The sequence below is a fragment of the Pelodiscus sinensis genome, chromosome 11 (genome assembly GCF_049634645.1).
Source record: "Pelodiscus sinensis isolate JC-2024 chromosome 11, ASM4963464v1, whole genome shotgun sequence".
In the NCBI taxonomy this organism is placed as follows: Eukaryota; Metazoa; Chordata; order Testudines; family Trionychidae; genus Pelodiscus; species Pelodiscus sinensis.
Genome location: NC_134721.1, coordinates 43,303,813 through 43,322,561, shown reverse-complemented (window position 1 = coordinate 43,322,561; position 18,749 = coordinate 43,303,813). Strand labels below are relative to the sequence as shown.

At 42.7% G+C, this 18,749-nt stretch overlaps 1 protein-coding gene and 1 long non-coding RNA gene across 3 annotated transcripts in view; one reads left to right on the top strand and one right to left on the bottom strand.

Annotated features, from left to right (window-relative positions):
* DOCK3 (dedicator of cytokinesis 3) overlaps nucleotides 1-18,749 on the bottom strand; it is a 539,706-nt gene that overhangs the window by 16,642 nt on the left and 504,315 nt on the right. For both annotated transcript variants that reach the window (XM_075939450.1, XM_075939449.1), the window contains 6 exons: nucleotides 17,210-17,345; nucleotides 16,497-16,578; nucleotides 14,211-14,363; nucleotides 9,120-9,238; nucleotides 8,040-8,127; nucleotides 613-735 (listed from right to left, as the gene is read on the bottom strand). In XM_075939450.1, coding sequence (XP_075795565.1) covers nucleotides 613-735; nucleotides 8,040-8,127; nucleotides 9,120-9,238; nucleotides 14,211-14,363; nucleotides 16,497-16,578; nucleotides 17,210-17,345 — 701 coding nt within the window. The remainder of the gene's footprint in view (nucleotides 1-612; nucleotides 736-8,039; nucleotides 8,128-9,119; nucleotides 9,239-14,210; nucleotides 14,364-16,496; nucleotides 16,579-17,209; nucleotides 17,346-18,749) is intronic.
* Nucleotides 4-17,776, top strand: LOC112545652 (uncharacterized). Its single transcript, XR_003089185.2, has 3 exons — nucleotides 4-524; nucleotides 2,083-2,185; nucleotides 15,563-17,776. It is a non-coding gene; the product is annotated as an uncharacterized LOC112545652 (long non-coding RNA).

Genomic DNA, 18,749 nt, shown 5'->3' with positions numbered 1-18,749 from the left:
AAATGAAACAAGGAATTCAATATTCATAAAGAATTGTAGCAGGGGCTCACAGATCTGTACAACCTCAAGGCAGGAAGAATTCTCTGTTCTAGCCCTCCGCAATATCAGGTAACCAGGTCCAACTGCTGACAGCCCCACCTCCAATCCATATCCTGGAAAGCAAACACTGGAATGGGTAACCTGAAGTGCATCGGACACATCATCACAATGTTCAACTGATGAGATCAGTAGCAACAACAGAATGTTACCCACCGTTGTTATCAAGGATTTCATGGCAAGACAACAGGCTCTTAAATGCTGAATGTCTGGGAGACACAATTCATATCTTCATAGCCTTAAGCTACTGCAGAGGAGAGTCACTGACAAGAAGCGAGGCCAGCTTACACTACTCATAAATCTAATTCTAGTCCCAAAACACAGTATGACCTTATTGCTGCAGCCGATGAAATGTTAAGTGTTATCTAATAATCTACCAAGCAGCCCGAGACAGCCTTCTCTCCCGGCACTCCTTACAGAAGGCTCATGTAAGTCATTGTTGGCTTTCATGTGGCCTATGTTTATCTGTGCATAAGCACAGAACTTAACAACTGGACCTACTGGGTATTTCCTTACCATGGGGTAGGCTTCGGGGAGGTACTGGTGGGGCCAAGATGCTCCCAACGTGGGCAGACAGGAATGGCAGGGCCTCTCTTGTTCCGCTGTCTAGGCTCCAGCTGCTGGGCGCGGCTGGCACAGCTGAAGGATGGAAACAGATTGAACTTGGGTAACAATACATGACAGGTTTTTCTTGGGGCTAGAGGCAATGGCATTTCTCCATTCCTCAATGGAGAATGTGGATTTGGCTCCTTGCCATTTGATGCAGCACCTGACCACAACACAGACCTGAAGGCAGCAAGCACAAGAGAAGCTGTGCACTCTTTGGCTGCAAGGATGGGCCAGACTCCAGGACTGGGATGAATCAGGGGACTGGGATCTAAAGAAAGTTGATTTTTTTAAAATGTAAGAATAAAGAGAAGAGTAGAACCGTAAGTGGCAGAAACCTCACTAACACCACAAAACTGCACTATGATGGCAAGGTGGAGGATGACTAAGCTGATCATATCTAAACATAAGGCAACAAAAACATTAACTTTAGTGGCATAACTTATTAGGCAAAAGATTTAATCACTAGCTATTCTTCAAAATGTGATTCTACGGAATCAGATCATCCTATTTCAGAATTACTCTCTAAAGATCTGACTTTCCTTAGCCAAAAGACAAGAAAAGTTTCCTGTCTTCACAGTCATACAATACATACTGGTTATGATCTCTAGACGCCTTCACTTTTGCATGGAAAAGAACTCAGGCTGAGAAAACTAAGGTAGTACATTCAGACCTGAGAAACAATAGCTTTTTCCTTCTAGCCTGAGTGACATTTGAAATGTCTGGAAAGATATGAACTCTCATTATTAAAGAAAATACACTCTTATTTCTTTCAGACACACTGTATCACTTTGTTGATCACAAGAAGCAGCATATACACTAATCAGTGCGTCAGAACTGTGATTTTATTTAGCTACTGCTGTGTTAGTTATTCTAAAAACCATTTAATATCTGAAGGGGGAATCAAAATCCCTTGGAGAGTCCAACAAAGAAAAAATGAAATGAAAAAGCTCATCACCTTCTGATATGGAACCTAGACCCAGTCCAGAGAGATTAATTCCTCTTACATAAATCTCTGTGTAGAAAGGAATGATCTTTGATGCACTGGTCTTCTGTTTCTAGGACCATTCTTTTCTACATCTCTTTCCAATTTTTCTTACCATCTCAATCCTAGTCTCTAATTGTATTATTGTAACAGACACTAACTAGTTATAGTTAAAAATATTAGACCTTCCTTGAAGGCTCTGGATGACAGGAAAATATGGGTTCTAACAATAGGTCTCACAGCAGAAGATGCAAATATATTTGGGATTGCAAAAAGCTGATGATTTATCAGAGAGTTCATCTAATGTCTACTAATACCAAGCAGCAAGTGGAAAATGCAAAGGAACTGTAATGCAATAGGTGCCAATGGAATTTTCCTTACGATATTTTTTCTAGTGGGACCCTATCCTCATTCCTCTGCATCTGTTTTGAGGACATAGCTGGATGAAAGCAGGAGATGCTACGGCCTTCCAAGCAAAATAATCGAAGAGATGCTCAGGTAGGCTAGACTATTTCAGAGGCCTTAAACTTCACTAAAGTTAATGGTGGGGGAGGGGAGATGAAGAAATACCCTTCAGTCCCAGCAGTCACTGGACTGTGAATATTTCATGCTTGACATGACATGTATTGTATATTTCCCATATTTCTGTACTTGGCAAGGTTGGCTTTTTTTTTTTTTTAAAGTGATGGAGGCACCACATCCAGCTCCATTAATGCCGATCCCTGGACTATATATGTATGTTCTGAAAAAGTATTGGTGATCTTGGAGGCTATGTCTACACTGCACGCTTATTTTGAAATAACAGAGTGAAAGTTTACACAGCAACCCTGTAATTTTCAAACAACAGGCTTTTTACTCCAACTTCTGTAACCCTCATTTCACGAGGAGTAAGAAAAGTTGAAGGAAAAGCGTTTTCCTTTGACTTCCTGCTATGTAGAGAGTGCCAAAAGTCCAGGTAAGCTATTTTGACTTCAGCTACACAATTAAGATAGCTGAAGCTGCGTATCTTAACTCAACTTTGTCTTGCAGTATAGATGTACTCAGAGAAGCTTATAAAAATTCCCCAGTCTTTTCCCCAGCCCAGGAAAATGTTTTAGTATTGTGATTTCAGAAGCCTATGTCATCAAGAATTTTCCTCCATGAGTGTCAGTTCCACGGACTGGCCAAATTCCAATCTTCTTTTATAATTCCATTCGCCATTCAACTGCATGAGCAAATATTACTTACCTGGTAAATCTGTTTCTCTCAGCATTATCAGGATTCTCACTCCTGAGTCTCAGCTCCCAAGTGTAGACAGGTAAAACTTCTCAAGCTTTGAAGGGTTGGTTTTTTTTTTAGTTCCTAGCCTCTGTGGTAGTAGATAGGAGTAAAATTCACCCCACAACCAATGTCCTGTGCCAGGACTGTGTCTATATATTGCCCTTACAGCCTTTAATTAGTCCCTGATTCAGCAAGACGCAAAGCCTCCCCGACAGAAAAATGAACCAATTATAAAATCAAAATGATTGCGAAGTCAGAACTGGAAATATGAAAGATGTAAAGATTAAAACAATTTCAAAAAGCACCAATCCAAAGGTGGAAGAGGGAGCCAAGGAAAGAGAGTGAGAATCCTAAGAAAGAATGGAGCAGGTCCAGGGATGCCAGTGATGGGTACAGAGTGCAGATCACGGGACTATGTGTAAAGATGGCATCATGTTCATTTCTGCACTCACCTGATCCTGTTGGATTGCTCTAGGACCCCTTTTCAATCTACTAACATTTCACAGACCCCCCCCCTCCCTGGGAGAGAAGAAAAAAAAGAAGAGAAGAGGAAGAGAAAATTAAGGATCAGGCCCACCACATTGGACCTTGTCATGATTATGAGGGTTAGCCAGCAGCCTGGGAACTAAGGAGTCAACCTTGTCTAAGACAGATAGATTCAGCCAATAGGAATGTAGGTAGGAATTTCAAACTAGGACAAAGGAATGTTTGGCTTTTCCCTCCTGTGTCTCTGGAGAGTTCCTCTGCAGCTACAGACATGTCTCCCTCTCCAAGAAAAGACTCTTTCTTCACCTTCTGTAAGTAAGGTAAAGTTTAGATAAATCCATTAGGTTTTATTGTTTTATGGTTTGGACATGGGATCTGCGGTGTGTGCACTTTTTAAAAGATGTTTTGGCTTTTCTTTGTAACTAAGTTCTAGGCCCATGGAGTTTCTCCATGAGTATATTATTGGTTACTTTTCCATCTAGCCATTATGCTTGCAACATGGTGATAATAAAAGTTTTCTCTTTTAGTTTTATTAACCTGGTACTGGTTACGTGTGTCCTGGGGTTTTTATTTTAGGGGTGAGATTTCCCCAAATGGTCTCTCTCCTGGTTTCTTTATTTATTTGGGTGGTGGCAGTGGCAGTATTATTCCCAAAATGTAGGTTTTTTAAGATTTTGGGGGTAAGTTTTATACCAAAGCCTGGTATATAAGGTTTTGGGGTACTTGCTGGAACCCACTTCTGCATTTATTGTGCCAGAGTGGGGAAGGAGCCATGACAGGCCTGATCCTTATTTTTAAACTTTCCACGGGCCCCCTGCAATACCATCATGAACCACCAGGGGTCCGCGGACCACAGGCTGGGAACCACTGTTCTAGGTTATGCCAGATGCAAATGCCCCACGGGCCAAGGAGAGTAAGAATCCCTTTGCTGATTCTACACCACCAATCGTCAGTACGGCCAGATGAGGTACCTTAGAGCCAGTCTTAAGGCCAGAGTCTATCTGAGGCTTTTCCCCCATACTTCACTTGCCATATGGCCCATCTGCAACTCATAGGGTTCCTGTTGTGCATACTTGGCACAGGGTGGGTAAGTGCTGCAGGCAAGACTGCAACCTTCAGGGCTGCCTTGGAAATTACTAGGCTCGACATAGCTACATCTGTGAAGACATCTATCACTGATTCCAGAGGACTGGAAAAGGGCAAATCTAGTGCCCATTTATAAAAAGGGAAATAAGAACAAGTCAGGAAACTACAGACCAGTTAGTTTAATTTCTGTGCCAGGGAAGATAATGGAGCAAGTAATTAAGGAAATCATCTGTAAACACTTGGAAGGTGGCAAGGTGATAGGGAACAGCCAGCATGGATTTGTACAGAACAAATCACGTCAAACCAATCTGATAGCTTTCATTGATAGGATAACGAGTCTTGTGGATAAGGGAGAAGCGCTGGATGTGGTATACCTAGACTTTAGTAAGGCGTTTGATACGGTCTCGCATGATATTCTCATCAGTAAACTAGGTAAATACAACTTAGATGGGTCTTTTATAAGGTGGGTGCATAACTGGCTGGATAACCGTACTCAGAGCGTAATTATTAATGGTTCACAATCCTGCTGGAAAGGCATAACAAGTGGGGTTCCGCAGGGGTCTGTTCTGGGATCGGCTCTGTTCAATATCTTAATCAACAATTTAGATATTGGTATAGAAAGTATGCTTATTAAGTTTGCAGATGATATCAAGCTGGGAAGGGTTGAGACTAATCTGGAGGATAGGGTCATAATTCAAAATGACCTGGACAAATTGGAGAAATGGTCTGAGGTAAATAAGATGAAGTTTAAAAAAGACAAATGCAAAGTGCTCCACTTAGGAAGGAACAATCAGTTTCACACATACAGAATGGGAAGTGACTGTCTGGGAAGGAGTATGGCAGAAAGGGATCTAGGGGTTATAGTGGACCACAAGTTGAATATGAGTCAGCAGTGTGATGCTGTTGCAAAGAAAGCAAACATGATTCTGGGATGCATAACAGGTGTGTTGTGAGCAAGTCACGAGAAGTCATTCTTCCGCTCTACTCTGCGCTGGTTAGGCCTCAGTTGGAGTACTGTGTCCAGTTCTGGGCACCGCATTTCAAGAAAGATGTGGAGAAATTGGAGAGGGTCCAGAGAAGAGCAACGAGAATGATTAAAGGTCTAGAGAACATGACCTATGAGGGAAGACTGAAGGAATTGGGTTTATTTAGTTTAGAAAAGAGAAGACTGAGGGGGGACATGATAGCAGTTTTCAGATATCTAAAAGGGTGTCATAAGGAGGAGGGAGAGAACTTGTTCATCTTGGCCTCTGAGGATAGAACAAGAAGCAATGGGCTTAAACTGCAGCAAGGGAGGTTTAGGTTGGACATTAGGAAAAAGTTCCTAACTGTCAGGGTAGTCAGACACTGGAATAAATTGCCCAGGGAAGTTGTGGAATCCCCATCTGTGGAGATATTTAAGAGTAGGCTAGATAAATGTCTATCAGAGATGGTCTAGACAGTATTTGGTCCTGCCATGAGGGCAGGGGACTGGACTCGATGACCTCTCGAGGTCCCTTCCAGTCCTAGTAGTCTGTGATTCTATGCTGAGGCTCCCTGGATCTGTCTTCCTGGTTTGAAACTGCCTGGTAAGGGGACAGCTGTAGGTTTTGATCTGGAATTCATGGAGTTGAGGGGTTTGACACTGATGCACTGGAGAGCATCTTCCTGTGATTTCTTTTGGGAAGACCCTGCCTCACCCTGTGAGCTGGAGCTCAGCGCCTGTCACAGATCTGTGACTATATGTGACACAAAGAAGAAGAAAGTCAGGCGACGTCTCTTCTAAGGCAAATAGTGAGCTGGGTTCAGGCGGAGATCTCCTAACAGGACAATTAACATACAAAAGCATAGTTGTTGGGTCAGCCTTGGGTTGCATGAAATTCTCCCATGATTGTTCTAGCACTGATGCAGCTCAAAAGCAACTGTGGGCATGCTAGTATAGACAAGCCACAGGCACTTTTACCAGCTGGTGCTCTATAGCATATGAAACTGTTATAATAAAGCCATGGTTAAAAATAAAATGCAAGAACTGTGTGCCTCAAAATGGTTACCAAGCAATAATGTTGCTACTTGAGAGTACAGAACAAGTGTCACATGTTGAATCTGCACAATGTTCTACTGATCAATAGAAATCTTTCTCTGATGGGACTAATACAGACATATCAATATTCTGTACTAGGATGATTGCCACAAGCACTAAACAGAGTTTATTTCTTTTCCTCTCCTTGAGGCCCTTTTGGTAGAGTTAAAAGGGAGTAATCAATAGCATTGATCGGAGGGAATATGAAAAACAGACATAAATCTAGTTCACTAGCCCATTACACTACTTGGATCCACCCTCTGGCCCAAATCAGTGCCTAGAACTACTGTGCATGATCCTGTTAATGGATGGCTCAGAACCTGCTTTCTGCCTGTTGGAGCCAACAGTTCTATCTGTGCTCCAGGGAGGAAGTTACCATGGAAACTCGATTGCCCTAGAGCAGCCAAACCATCTGTTGGGGGCGAAGTGAACTGAGTGGCTAAATTTAGCAGTACGGAAACCAAAAACTGGAAGTTCACAGGACATGAACATCAAGGGTGTGTCTACACTGCAGGGCTTAACTCAAAATAAGCTACGCAAATTGAGCAACATCAATTGTGTATCTTATTTTGAAATAGCTTATTTCAAAATAGGGAGCATCTACCCAGCACTTATTTCGAAATAGAGCATGCTTCCTCCGACTTCTCTTTCTCCTTGTACATTGAGGGTTACGGGAGTTGGAGTAAAAAATCCTCCAACTTGACAGTATTTTGACACTATTTTGAAATAATTGCCTACTGTGTAGACGCGGACTAAGTTATTTTGGAACAGCGCTAGTTATTTCAAAATAGTGTTGCAGTGTAGACGTACCCTAACAAAAAGGTTAGTTAATGACACTCTTGGTTTACCAACAGTGATGTTGGGTTTAAAGGTTTCAGATACATCTGCAGCTGCATTTATTTACATTCACAACTTGGATCAGGAGCTGGGATGCCCTGTTCATCCCCCAAAGATCATAAAACATTCCTAACGAAATTGAGCAATCAAGTCCCTGCCATTGATATTTATACGAGATATTTGTCTTTGCCAACAGGGATTCGTGGTTGTAACTTAAAAAAAACCCACCAAGGAAACGTGATTTAACAAAATGTTCATCTTTACTAATAATGATGAAATCTCAAAAGCTACCTCACAGGGCAGCCTAGAGAATCTTTTGAAGAAAAGCTCAATGTACGTAAGTATTATTTGTGGGCCAACTCCTGCAGCCTTTACTCAGTGTGTGTCAGGACTGCAGGATCTGGCCCACTGTCATTAATAAATGGTAGAGAGCTGAGAGGAGGCACTTGTGTGTCTCTCTGTAAATCTAAAGCAACAGCTCAGCTGTCTTTAGGCTGGCAGAAGCCCCCAGCTTAATGAAGCGCTCAGCCTCAGAATGTGAGAGGATGTACAGAGGTGTAAGTCCATCGTGAACACAGCAATACTAGTCACAAGATGCAAGCATATAATGTAGAAAAGGAATACCTTTCTCAGCAACAGATAGGTTGGGATCACTGCAAGGTTTGCATGGTCCAATCACTTGCTGAATCAAGGCGCGCTGAAAATTTGGAGGCTAAAGACGAGGGGAGGCAGCACAGAAATGTGAAAACAGTTACAGATTTGCCAGTACAGAAGCCTGTGATAGCTGAAAGGCCCAAGATAAAAATCCATGGAAAGCTCTAACCTCTGAGCCTTCACAGGAATGTCAGTAGGTGAAGGATAGATGGGAGACTGTTGGGAGGCACTGCATTGTTGGAAACCATTTTTACCATTTACTAGTTAATTGCCCTTGGAAACATTAACTCTGAAAGCCTCATCAGGATAGGGTTTTGGTTACTCCAGAACCTATTTCTTCACCTCCACGGTCCAGGTCTGATTCCACAGCATCCAAGATCAGCTAATGCAACCAATCTTATTTCCCCTATGTTTATTTGTGAAGGGTACCAACTATGGAATTTGTTCCCCCCATCACTTGATGGATCTGAATTTTTGATCTGTGTATCATGCTGCCCAGCCCTCTCGGCATGGTTTTCATGAGATGCTGAATGATGGGATGATGGGAGTCTTTTGAGGGTATTTTTGCGTTGGAGAGTGCTGGGTTTTGAATTAATCTGTCTTTGATTTTGGGAAACTGGGTCCTATAATTCAATTACCAGTTAGGCTTGTGTTTTATGAAGTTGATTTGTTTATTTTTATTTCTAAAATTGTGCCCATCCTATGTTGTAAAAGAAAAGTCATGTGACAGTTTTGGATGGATCTGATGGTCAGGGTTTAAAGTAAAAAGAGCCCATCCCCACAAAGAGGACCCACAATTGCAGCATACTATTAGTATGATGCTGATTTTAGTGTTTCAGATACAGTGGAGAGAGACAAGCACAGACATCTCTGCCCAATTTGATGAGCTGCTTTGTAAATATAGCTAAGTCAGTGGTTTCTGAAAGCACGGGAAGGTGAAAAGGGAAGACATGAAGATAATTACAGATTACAACAGGGATTTGATCTGTAAGATAATCACAAATAAACAACTGCCACGGCTGTTGTACTAGGAAAGAAAAGCAAATCTACCTGTCCATTTTCCATGATAGCTGCAGGATACATGGCACTGCTCGGTCGGTCCCGGTGGGTTGGCATCAGCATCATCAGCTCCCGAGTGTGGCGGTACTTATCTGGTAGAGAGGGAGAGCCTGTAAACAAGTGAGAATAATCACGTACACATGACAAAACCACAGAGAGATCTCAGCATGGCCCAGACAGCTAGTCTTCCTTCTTTCCTGGGACTCACGAACTACCCAACAATTTGGACGATGACCTTACAGGACTCCAAGAAGACATGGTGCTGAGCCCACTTAGCAGCTGGCTGTAGGCAGGTGCATAGCATTAGACTTTAGTAGTAATCCATTTGCTATGCACTTAAGATAGGGACACATTGCTAGGTTTAGGATGTACAACCCAGAAAATCACTAGCTGTACATTATAGGGATGTTAACTAGCGATTAATTTACTAGTCGAGTAGTCGATGGAATTTCCGTTGACTACTCGATAGGCACTTCCATGTTTCGCCTTTGAAAAATACAAGAGCCCCAGCTGGGAACTCTTGTACATTTCAAAGCTGGCACGCCACACAGAGCCAGGGGTCAGCTGGGAACTCCCCAACTGATCCCAGGCTCCACCCAGTATTTCAAAGTGGCAATGCCACACTGAGCCCGGCGAGTCTGCTTTAAGCCTGGCGCTGCCACTTTGAAATGCCAGGGGGAGCCAGCTGATCCTGGTCTCCATGCAATGCTCCTGCTTTGAAGTACCCCTTTCTTCCCCTGCTCTTGCTGCCTCTATTTGATAGAGGCAGCAAGGGCGGGGGGAGCGACTAGTTGGCTATCTGATAAGCATTTGCTTATCGGATAGCTGACTAGTCCTTAGCATCTCATGTACATTACAAGCTATTTGCCCCTAAAATAAAAGCGCTATTGTCTGTGTGGAATCAGCAGTGATTGTGGTTTAATATACTTGCTCTTCCTTGGCCTAATAAGCTAACAGATGTATGTATACAGATGCCCTAAAACTGTGCACTTTATGACTGAATAAATATGAACGGGATACAAGGCTGGGCTACAATATAGAACTGATGCTGGAATTTGCCTTGTGTGTGTAATAGATGGTTCAGATAAATGGTGATTCCCATGCCTGACTTCCTCTTTATTTAAAAAACAACAAATAATCTGTTAGTGCTTTAAAGACTAACAAAACACGTGGATGGTATCATGCGCTTTCGTGGGCACAGCCGACTTCTTCAGATGACCGGAGTGTTAGATGTCCAGAAACAAAAAAAACCCCCAAAACAAAAACAAAACAAAAAAACTCAGCGACCCTTCTGAAGCTTTTCATCTTTATTAATACTGGCCAGAGAAAAATGGAATGTTCTGACAGTGTTTTTCAACCCTTTTTCAAGACCCCTACATTTTTTGAATGGAGGTGAGGTCCATTTGGAAATTTTAGATGCAGTCTGTGGACCCACATGTACTTGGGGACCACAGGTTGAAAACCACTATTCCATGAATTTTAGGAGCACTTTATCACTGCATGCCCTTATTCTGAGAATATGTCAGCTGAGATTTGCCAACATGCTGGTATGTAGTTATGATGTATTTGCTTGTGGGATCCAGTAGTTGTTTGTAATCTGGATAATTGCCAGGACATGTGACATCATGAGAGGGTCTTTGTGTTTCATACTAAATCTTTATTGGACTACAGCATTTTTTTACCAGCCTACTTTGTGTTTTTATATTAGGCACCATGTTCTGCAAGGAGCACACCACACACCCATGGGCTTGCTCATGTCTATAGCTACAATGGATGTGCCACAAGAATGATTGACATTATGGGATGCTTGTGAGGGTCTGGTAATACTGATACACGCACCCTCATGGAGACACAGTATTATGCAGAAGTTAACATTCTGAAACAGCAGAAATGAGCTTTAACTTGTTTAACACACACTTGACAGACAGCCGCACATAGCGCATTATCCAGCCATGCCTGCTTTTTGGAAAGACATGCCCCCTTCTGCAAACTTTCCACAACCACATTACCTGAACAGCACTCCAACATATAAGCAAAGGCTTTTTTCTCTAGTTAATGCAGCTTTTACACCAACAGAAGCATAACATGCATCTTTTTGGACCAATATTCAGCACCCAGTGGTGGAACCAACGTGGCCAGCAGAGTGCAGAATAAAGTCCTACACTTGCAGCAATTTTATGAGGGGTATAGGGCCCAGATAAATCTATACCCCAGCAATGCATAAGTAAATGCAAAATATTTGCAACCTAACTCCAATCACAATTCTCCACAGACATAAAACAAATACAGTTAGACATTCTTAGTTCTTATATATATTATCTTTAAAAATACAGCTGTAACACTTTCTGCTGAGTCTTTTTTACTCACATACACATCACAGATAGTCCTACTTCTGCATGGCAAATATAAAAATACTGAACTTTTAGGAGTGCCAAGAACTGCGTCACAGCACAAATCACACTGCAACTCCCTCTCCCCTTTTATCATTTGAGCCTCACTTTTCTTGTCCTGGGAACAAACTGCAACTATATGAGCCATCAGTTTAGAAACAATCATGACTACCCCTCAAGACCATCTTCTCTGAGGACCATCTGAGAGTCAAGTAAACATTGAAAACAAACTCAAACCTTTTACAAGCGCCAAGAGTTGCCACAGGGCAACAACATAGCACTGCAGTGGTCCTGCAGACTTTACAAAACACAGCAGCATATACTATTGGTCCGTTACACTTTCCAGCTTGTAGCTCTGTACATGTAACGTGTGCAGCGCTTCACACACCGGTTAGAGGAAAGCAAAACTTGGTTTGTCAGGGCTCTGTTTGCCAGGCTTTTCATTTTATGTCAACAGTTTAAACCAAGTCAAATATTACAATTTACACAAAAATACTGGTTTTAGCCACTCATTTTCAGTGAATTGAGGAATCTGTAAATTCTTGAGAAATCCTTCGAGTCTCTTATTTTTATTGGTATTCTGAAGCAATTTGCTTCCAGCCCAAAACATGAACTTTTAGCTCTGATGAAGGTCTTTATTTCCTTTAAATGGCAAGCACAGAGGCTCTTTTACCACGTTGAGTAAGGAAGCTGGGACTTTGCTCTCAAAGCCTGAGAAGAAGGCTGTCTAAAGGAAGCATTGAGGAAGACTTGACAGCTTCCATATTTAATATGAGCTGCCTTTAAAATGTGTTGAACATGCTCCAAGCTCACTTTAAAATGATTCCTTTTAAAACATGACACACTTCCTGACGACTCCCTGGTATAACTCCTGGTTAAGGAACCTTGGTACATATCTGAGTAGGGCCTCATCTGAGCACTCTCAAGGGGAGAGAATGCAAGCTCACAAATTCTTATTGACCTTGCCTGTGACACACTGCTTCCCAAAAGGCAAGCAGGAAGTGTTGTCCTCAGACGTTAACGTGAGCTGGTGCACCCTGGGGCGCTCAGGTAAGGAGGAGCCAGTGGGCACTTGGCTGCAGGATCAGGCATGGTGTGCTCTCAGCCAGGCTCCTGCAGGCTGCTGCACTAAGCAGCAGGCAGCCAGGCAGGTGAAAGAGGCTGGCTGGGGGCATCCCCCGGGGTCTGGGACTGCCCCAGTCCTGAGCTTTCCCCCGGGGACTCTTTAGGGAGAGTAGAGAGGGGGAAGCCCTCCCCCCCAACATTCACACCGGGACACTGCTGGCTGTTCCCCTTCCTGTTGCTGTCAGAGAGCAAGGGGAAAGGCACTTTGCTGCATTCCTCTCATTCTGGCTGGGGAGGGCAGGGGGCAGTCATGCTGTGCTGTGCTGTGCACTTTCTTCTTGTTCCCTGATAGTGACAGAAAGCAGCATCTTGCTATGAATCTTGGGGGGGGGGGGAGGAAGGAGCTTAACCCCCCCGCCCTTTTAGCACACCCCCTATAATCTCCCAACCTCCTGAGCCCCCCATCCACAGCCCTGACTCCTGCACCCTCCATCCCTACCTCATCCCAAAACCCTGACTCCTGCACCCCCACACTCCCAGCCCTGACTCCTGTACCCTTCCTCATCCCTACCCCCTGCCCTGAGCCCCCCATCCTGATACTCTCCAACCCCTCACCTTGAGCCCTCCGCACTCCATCCCATACATACATTTCTTACAGCTCCGGTTGTATCACAACCCCCCAAGCTTCTGCCCTGAGCCCCCGCTTTGGGTGTTTGCACTTCACAGTACCTGTAAGAAATCTGAGTTGCTTTCACTTCTGGTTGACTACAGGCTGTGTTAGGGGTTTGGTCAGGCCAGACAAAACCAGAGAGGGACATGCTCTTTAATTGGCAAATACCAGTAATCTGTAATGTATTTCTTTATCACTAGTGCAAGCTAATGGAGTTCTTACTGTATCCTGATTACAACATTCTTTATAACAGTCAACTCCCTGGATCCTAGAAGTAGGTGATGTGCATAAGAACATCATTGTAAGCTTTGCTGTTTCCTATTTAATCTGATCTGGCTATGATCTGTACTAGTCTCTTTGATGACTACATTCCCACGAATAAACTGTTACGTTGTTAATACATATTTCCATTACTTAGTTTACTTGGCTTATGATTGTTCCTCAAATAACTGATATTCTTCTCTTTCAGTGAACAGTGCCATGTTTCGGGAGTGGAGGATTAGCTTTATCATCTCCAGGGATGGGGGATTTAAATTCTAGTTGAACCCTAACTGGTGGTCTCTTGGTCCCCGTGAAAATTAATTCACCTCTTTGCGCAGACTAACGTTAATAAGCATGCTGCAGGTCAGGATTGCAACTCATGGATAAGCTGGTGCAAGCATTAAGGAAATGGGAGGCAGTTTTTTCACCTCCAGGTTACGATGTAGCCCTGGAGATGACAGCTTTTAACAAGTGATAAATTTGAGAACTAGAAGCAGAGGTAACCAATGTTCAACGTAGGACCCGAGGTGACAAGAACTGTTAAATCTGAGAAATGCTAGGTGGCCCATGTGAAATGAGCTAGTAGTCTTAATACAGTTCCTGACTGATGTAGCATCCCAACTGGAAAATCTGTTGGCAGTCTCACCAGAAAGTCCAAGGACTGAATGGGTCATGGAGACTGAACTATCCTCTCACCTCTAGAGGTGGTCCCTCCAGGACAGAGATGAGGTACATTGGTGGGGGCAGTGTGGGGAAGCTTGCACTGCTGCCGCCCGTGCTGTATCTGTTCTGTGGATAAATAGAGGGCTTCAGCCTCCAGTGTTGTCAATCCAGCACCTTTCACCAGCACTAAATTAAAAAGAATATAAATAAATACAAAAAGGATAGAGGTGCATTGGCAGAGCTGTGCAAGTGAAGTTTGCATAGTAATTTGCTCTAGCCAGAGCCATCACTCATTTTAACACGCATCAAATTCACCCAATTAAAACAAAGAAACAAACAAACAAAAGAAAAAGGCAAAGAAACCAAAGCCATGTTATTTTCAACACTGTGGAACTTTCGTATGGAGAAGTTGTTTTTTCTGCTGAATAACTTCACTCTATTTGGAGCTTTCATAATAACCAGATTAGAAACTTGCCCATTGTGAAGTATGGAAAAGATCTAGGATTTTCATTCCACTTTACTGCAAATGAAGTTTCATAATAATTTGTTAGACTCTAAACATTGTTTTTTGCCTAAATGAAAATGGACAAAACTGACAGGGAAAAAAAGTTTTTTCTGAACTTATCAAAATGTGCTTGTAGGAATGGAGAGTAAAACAAAACAAAGTAATTATGTGAAAATGTCCCTCAAATAATACACATTTAAAATCACCACTTCTCTGGCTGTTTCCTCATTCCAAGTAAGCAGAGTTATCTAATTCTCATCTGTGGGAGGCGCTGTTGACTTAAGCATCAGCCAGACATCCTTCTATATTGTTCATCACTTTGGTTCCTAAGCAACAGCAGAGACCACAGCTGAGGGGGCAGTTGGTGATGCTGGGAAGTCAGACATCTCAGAAACACTGACTAGGCCTGTGGCTGTGAATACCAGATTTCTGAAGTGGAAAATAGCTTAAAATGCTGCAAGCATGAAAACCCCACACTGTTCCCTAAAAAGATTCAGGTCTCATAGATTTACAGAACTAGCTGGGCAGGTTCATTTGCAGAGCCTTCCTGACACTACAGCACCATATTCAGTTCCACCTTCCCTTCCCTGCTCTATCACCTTTATTATAATTACTTCATTATTTGGGTTGTCATTATTTTCCTCTAGCACTTGATAATTAGCCAAGCTATTTTTATTGATATAAATAATCCTACTTCTCAGCTTCCTGTTCCATTACACCCTGCAAGTTAAATCATACTGCTGCATTCTGATGTGGCAACAGATTGTAATTTATGACTTCACTGTAGGATCATGCACAAAGACAGGCTGGACTGAGGAAAAAAAAGCTCTTATTGTAGTTAAGAAAAAAACAAATTCTGCCCTCTCTTTTGTGTCTACAGATACCCCATGCCACACTGCAACCAGTGCAGTTCTCTTGTGGGAGGAAGAGGGACAAGATATGAGCAACTGGACCCAAATTCTACAGCCTATATCATAGAGGCCTTCGACATGAGCCTGTGGAGGGAGATGTAGCAGTAGCTGAGGTGGGAACAGGTGGACATGCAAGAGAGCTGCCACAAAAGGGAAGGGATCAACCTAACTGGAGGTCAGTAAAGCACTGAGGGTGCAGTAGCAGACATGGAGAGACTGCTGCAGTTCAGAGGCCTAGGGAAAAGTGGATTCATTGCACTAAGCCTCATTACCCTAAGAAGAAAGGAAAAGCAAAACATTAAGTGGTAAAAGTATTTTTTCTTGCCTTCAAATATATCCTAGTGTGAAAGTCTCAATTCTGACATCTCCCATTCCAAGCCCTTTAACCTTCATTGCATATATGCACGTTAACACACGGCTCACAACTTCTTTAGAAAGCTCTAATATCTTTAAAGATACAAGGTTGAACTTTGAATTTTTCCTGATGTTCTGCTACTTGCAAGTACTGTAACAAATAACTATTTAAGTTCTTCAGTAGTTTGTTTCCCAGAGGGCAATATGGCATCATTTTCCTTACAGTGTTTGTGATGCAAATGTTTGGCTCAATTGTGTGGAAGCATATTTAAAAACATTACACAGTCAAAGTGCCCGAAGCCAGCAAGTACCTAAGATGCACACTCCACCGAATTTTGCTGAAAAGATGACCAAGATCACGGTGGTGGTTACACAGCACATTTCAGGAGAAGTCAGTGTTAGAAACTTAGTCCCTACTTCCACAAGTAAAATAGCAAAATTTCTGTATATTTCAAGCATCTCAGCAGCCCAATCTATACACTGATAGGACCAGAATCTAGGCCATTTGGATGCCTCTGAGTTCTTTGCTCAAAGTCCTTCCATTCTTACCTCGTGCACTGGGAGGTGCAGAGTTAATCATCTGGGATGGTGCAGAGTGGGTAGAGCTCAGGCTTGAGGTGGAAGGGCTGGCCTGGGATGAGGATAAAACAGAGACGTTGGTGACTGAATCTTGGTACCTGGAGTTAGGGTAAACAGGCTGCAGCAGACGACTGAGCAGACTGGTGCACTATATATTCAAAGGGGAGGGAACGCAACCTCTTTCTAGGAAATAGTTACAATAAAACTCACTATTAACACTGTATTCTTATTGGCCTGTGGGACCCATTTCAGCCTTCCAGATCGACAGTCACGGATTGAAAGAGATATTACAAAGCATCTCAACATGGAAAAACTACCTATTCTGCTCACTAGGTGATAACACACTCATTATAAAAGTTACCTTTTATTTGGCTTCAAGCTGCACTAGGAACGTCTAATTTACACCTATAGAAAAGTTAATCATATTTATCTTAGGAAGAAATCACTGTGGGCCATCTCTGCCTCCATGGCATTTCTATCTTTAGGAGATACTGATCTATCTACAAGGTCGGACTCTGTGGGATTATTGCTGTATCTTCTCAGTTCATAGATACAGATACATTTAAGACCAAAGAGTTCTAAGTGCATCTACTGCACATATCATCCTTGTCCCAATATGACCTACCCTGCATGTTCAATTCTATTCCTAGCAATGGGTTCTTGAAGTTGCATTGCAGCTGTACCTGCATGTGGTACATGTCCTCAGCGGTCTCCCCTACAGAACTGTCTGTTAGGATAACCAGGTTTCCTGTTTCACTGGAAGTATGTGAGGAGAGAGAGGATGACGAGTGTCGCACTGAACCCAGCAAGTTCAGTGGGCTAAAACAAAAATGGAGACAGAGGCACAACAGGAGCCAAGATTAGGCAACATTATTTTCCAAATCTTAGTTTTCAGTAGTGAGGCCTGATCTTCCAAGGTGCTGAATATCTGTGAGTCCCACAGACTTTTTGCATTGAACGCCTTTGAAAAATCAGGCCACATGCTTACGCAAGCCTGCCCACCTCTTACAGTTTCATGGCAATAGAAATAAGAAACCAATACTATTACACATCAGTTAGCTCTATTACACTTCAGTTAGCTACACACTGACAATATAAAACAAGGTTATTCAAACTTCAATCTGAGGCCAACCTGGCATTTTTCCAGGAGCCTGAGTGCTACCCTTAATTTGCTTGCCTCAAAGACAGCAGACTGAGACTGCTTTTGTTTTTAATGGTGAGATTGCAAGCTGTGGAGACAGCTCCCAAGGAGGTTTTATTCAGCTCCAGCAAAGGCTACTCAGATCAAGATGGAGCATTTCCTGTGTAGTCTGTAGTCTCCATGGTCCACACTTGCGTATTAAAATTGAAGGCAGCTGCAGCTAAGTTTATATCTCTATTGCCCAAATGGCCTGTGGGCTGCACTGTGATCGGTCATGATGTAAAATCATGCTGATCTATTTCTCTTGCACTCTGAATCACACATGTAATATACACAGTAGAACAACTTGGAAGCCCTTTACATGTTGATAACTTTTGAGGATAGTGCCAACACTTTTAGGCTACGTCTACACTGCACAGTTATTTCAGAATAAGATATTCCGGAATAGTTATTCCAAAATAGCTTATTTTGAAATAGCACGTCTACACTGCAGGGAAGCCTCAAAATTAGCCCAAGGCAGGCTTTCCTAATGTAGACATGTTATCTTGATTTAGAGCCCCAGGCGGAATGACTTAGAATAGCCCTGGTCAGGGGCTATTTCGAAATAACAGAAGTGAAGTGTCTACACACATCTTATTTCGAAATAGGCATTATTTTTCGTAAAATGAGGTTTACAGAAGTCATAATAAGCCGTCCGTATTTCAAAATTATTTCTAATACCTTGAAAGCTTCTCTGATTGCATTTTGGTTGTAGTCTAGGTTGGAATTCAGAACTGTAGCCAACAAAGCTGAATATCTTTAGACCCTTAAACAAAGGTTTAATTTGAGTTTGGTTCCACAAATAGGCAACAAGACCTTGTATTTGGTTGTCAGTGTGTCAGTGTAAGTGCCTTATTCAACTTGAGCAGGTTGCCTACCCTTCATCTACTTGTTAGAAATATTCAATGTTTGGGCCTTCAAAGTCATTTTGAAATTTGGGCACTGAGAAAAACTGAAATGCCAGCAGAGTGGCCATGTTTCGGCATCCAGCCAGCAAGCTCTTAAGATTGCTATTAAACCCCTGGCTGCTTAGTGCCACATAG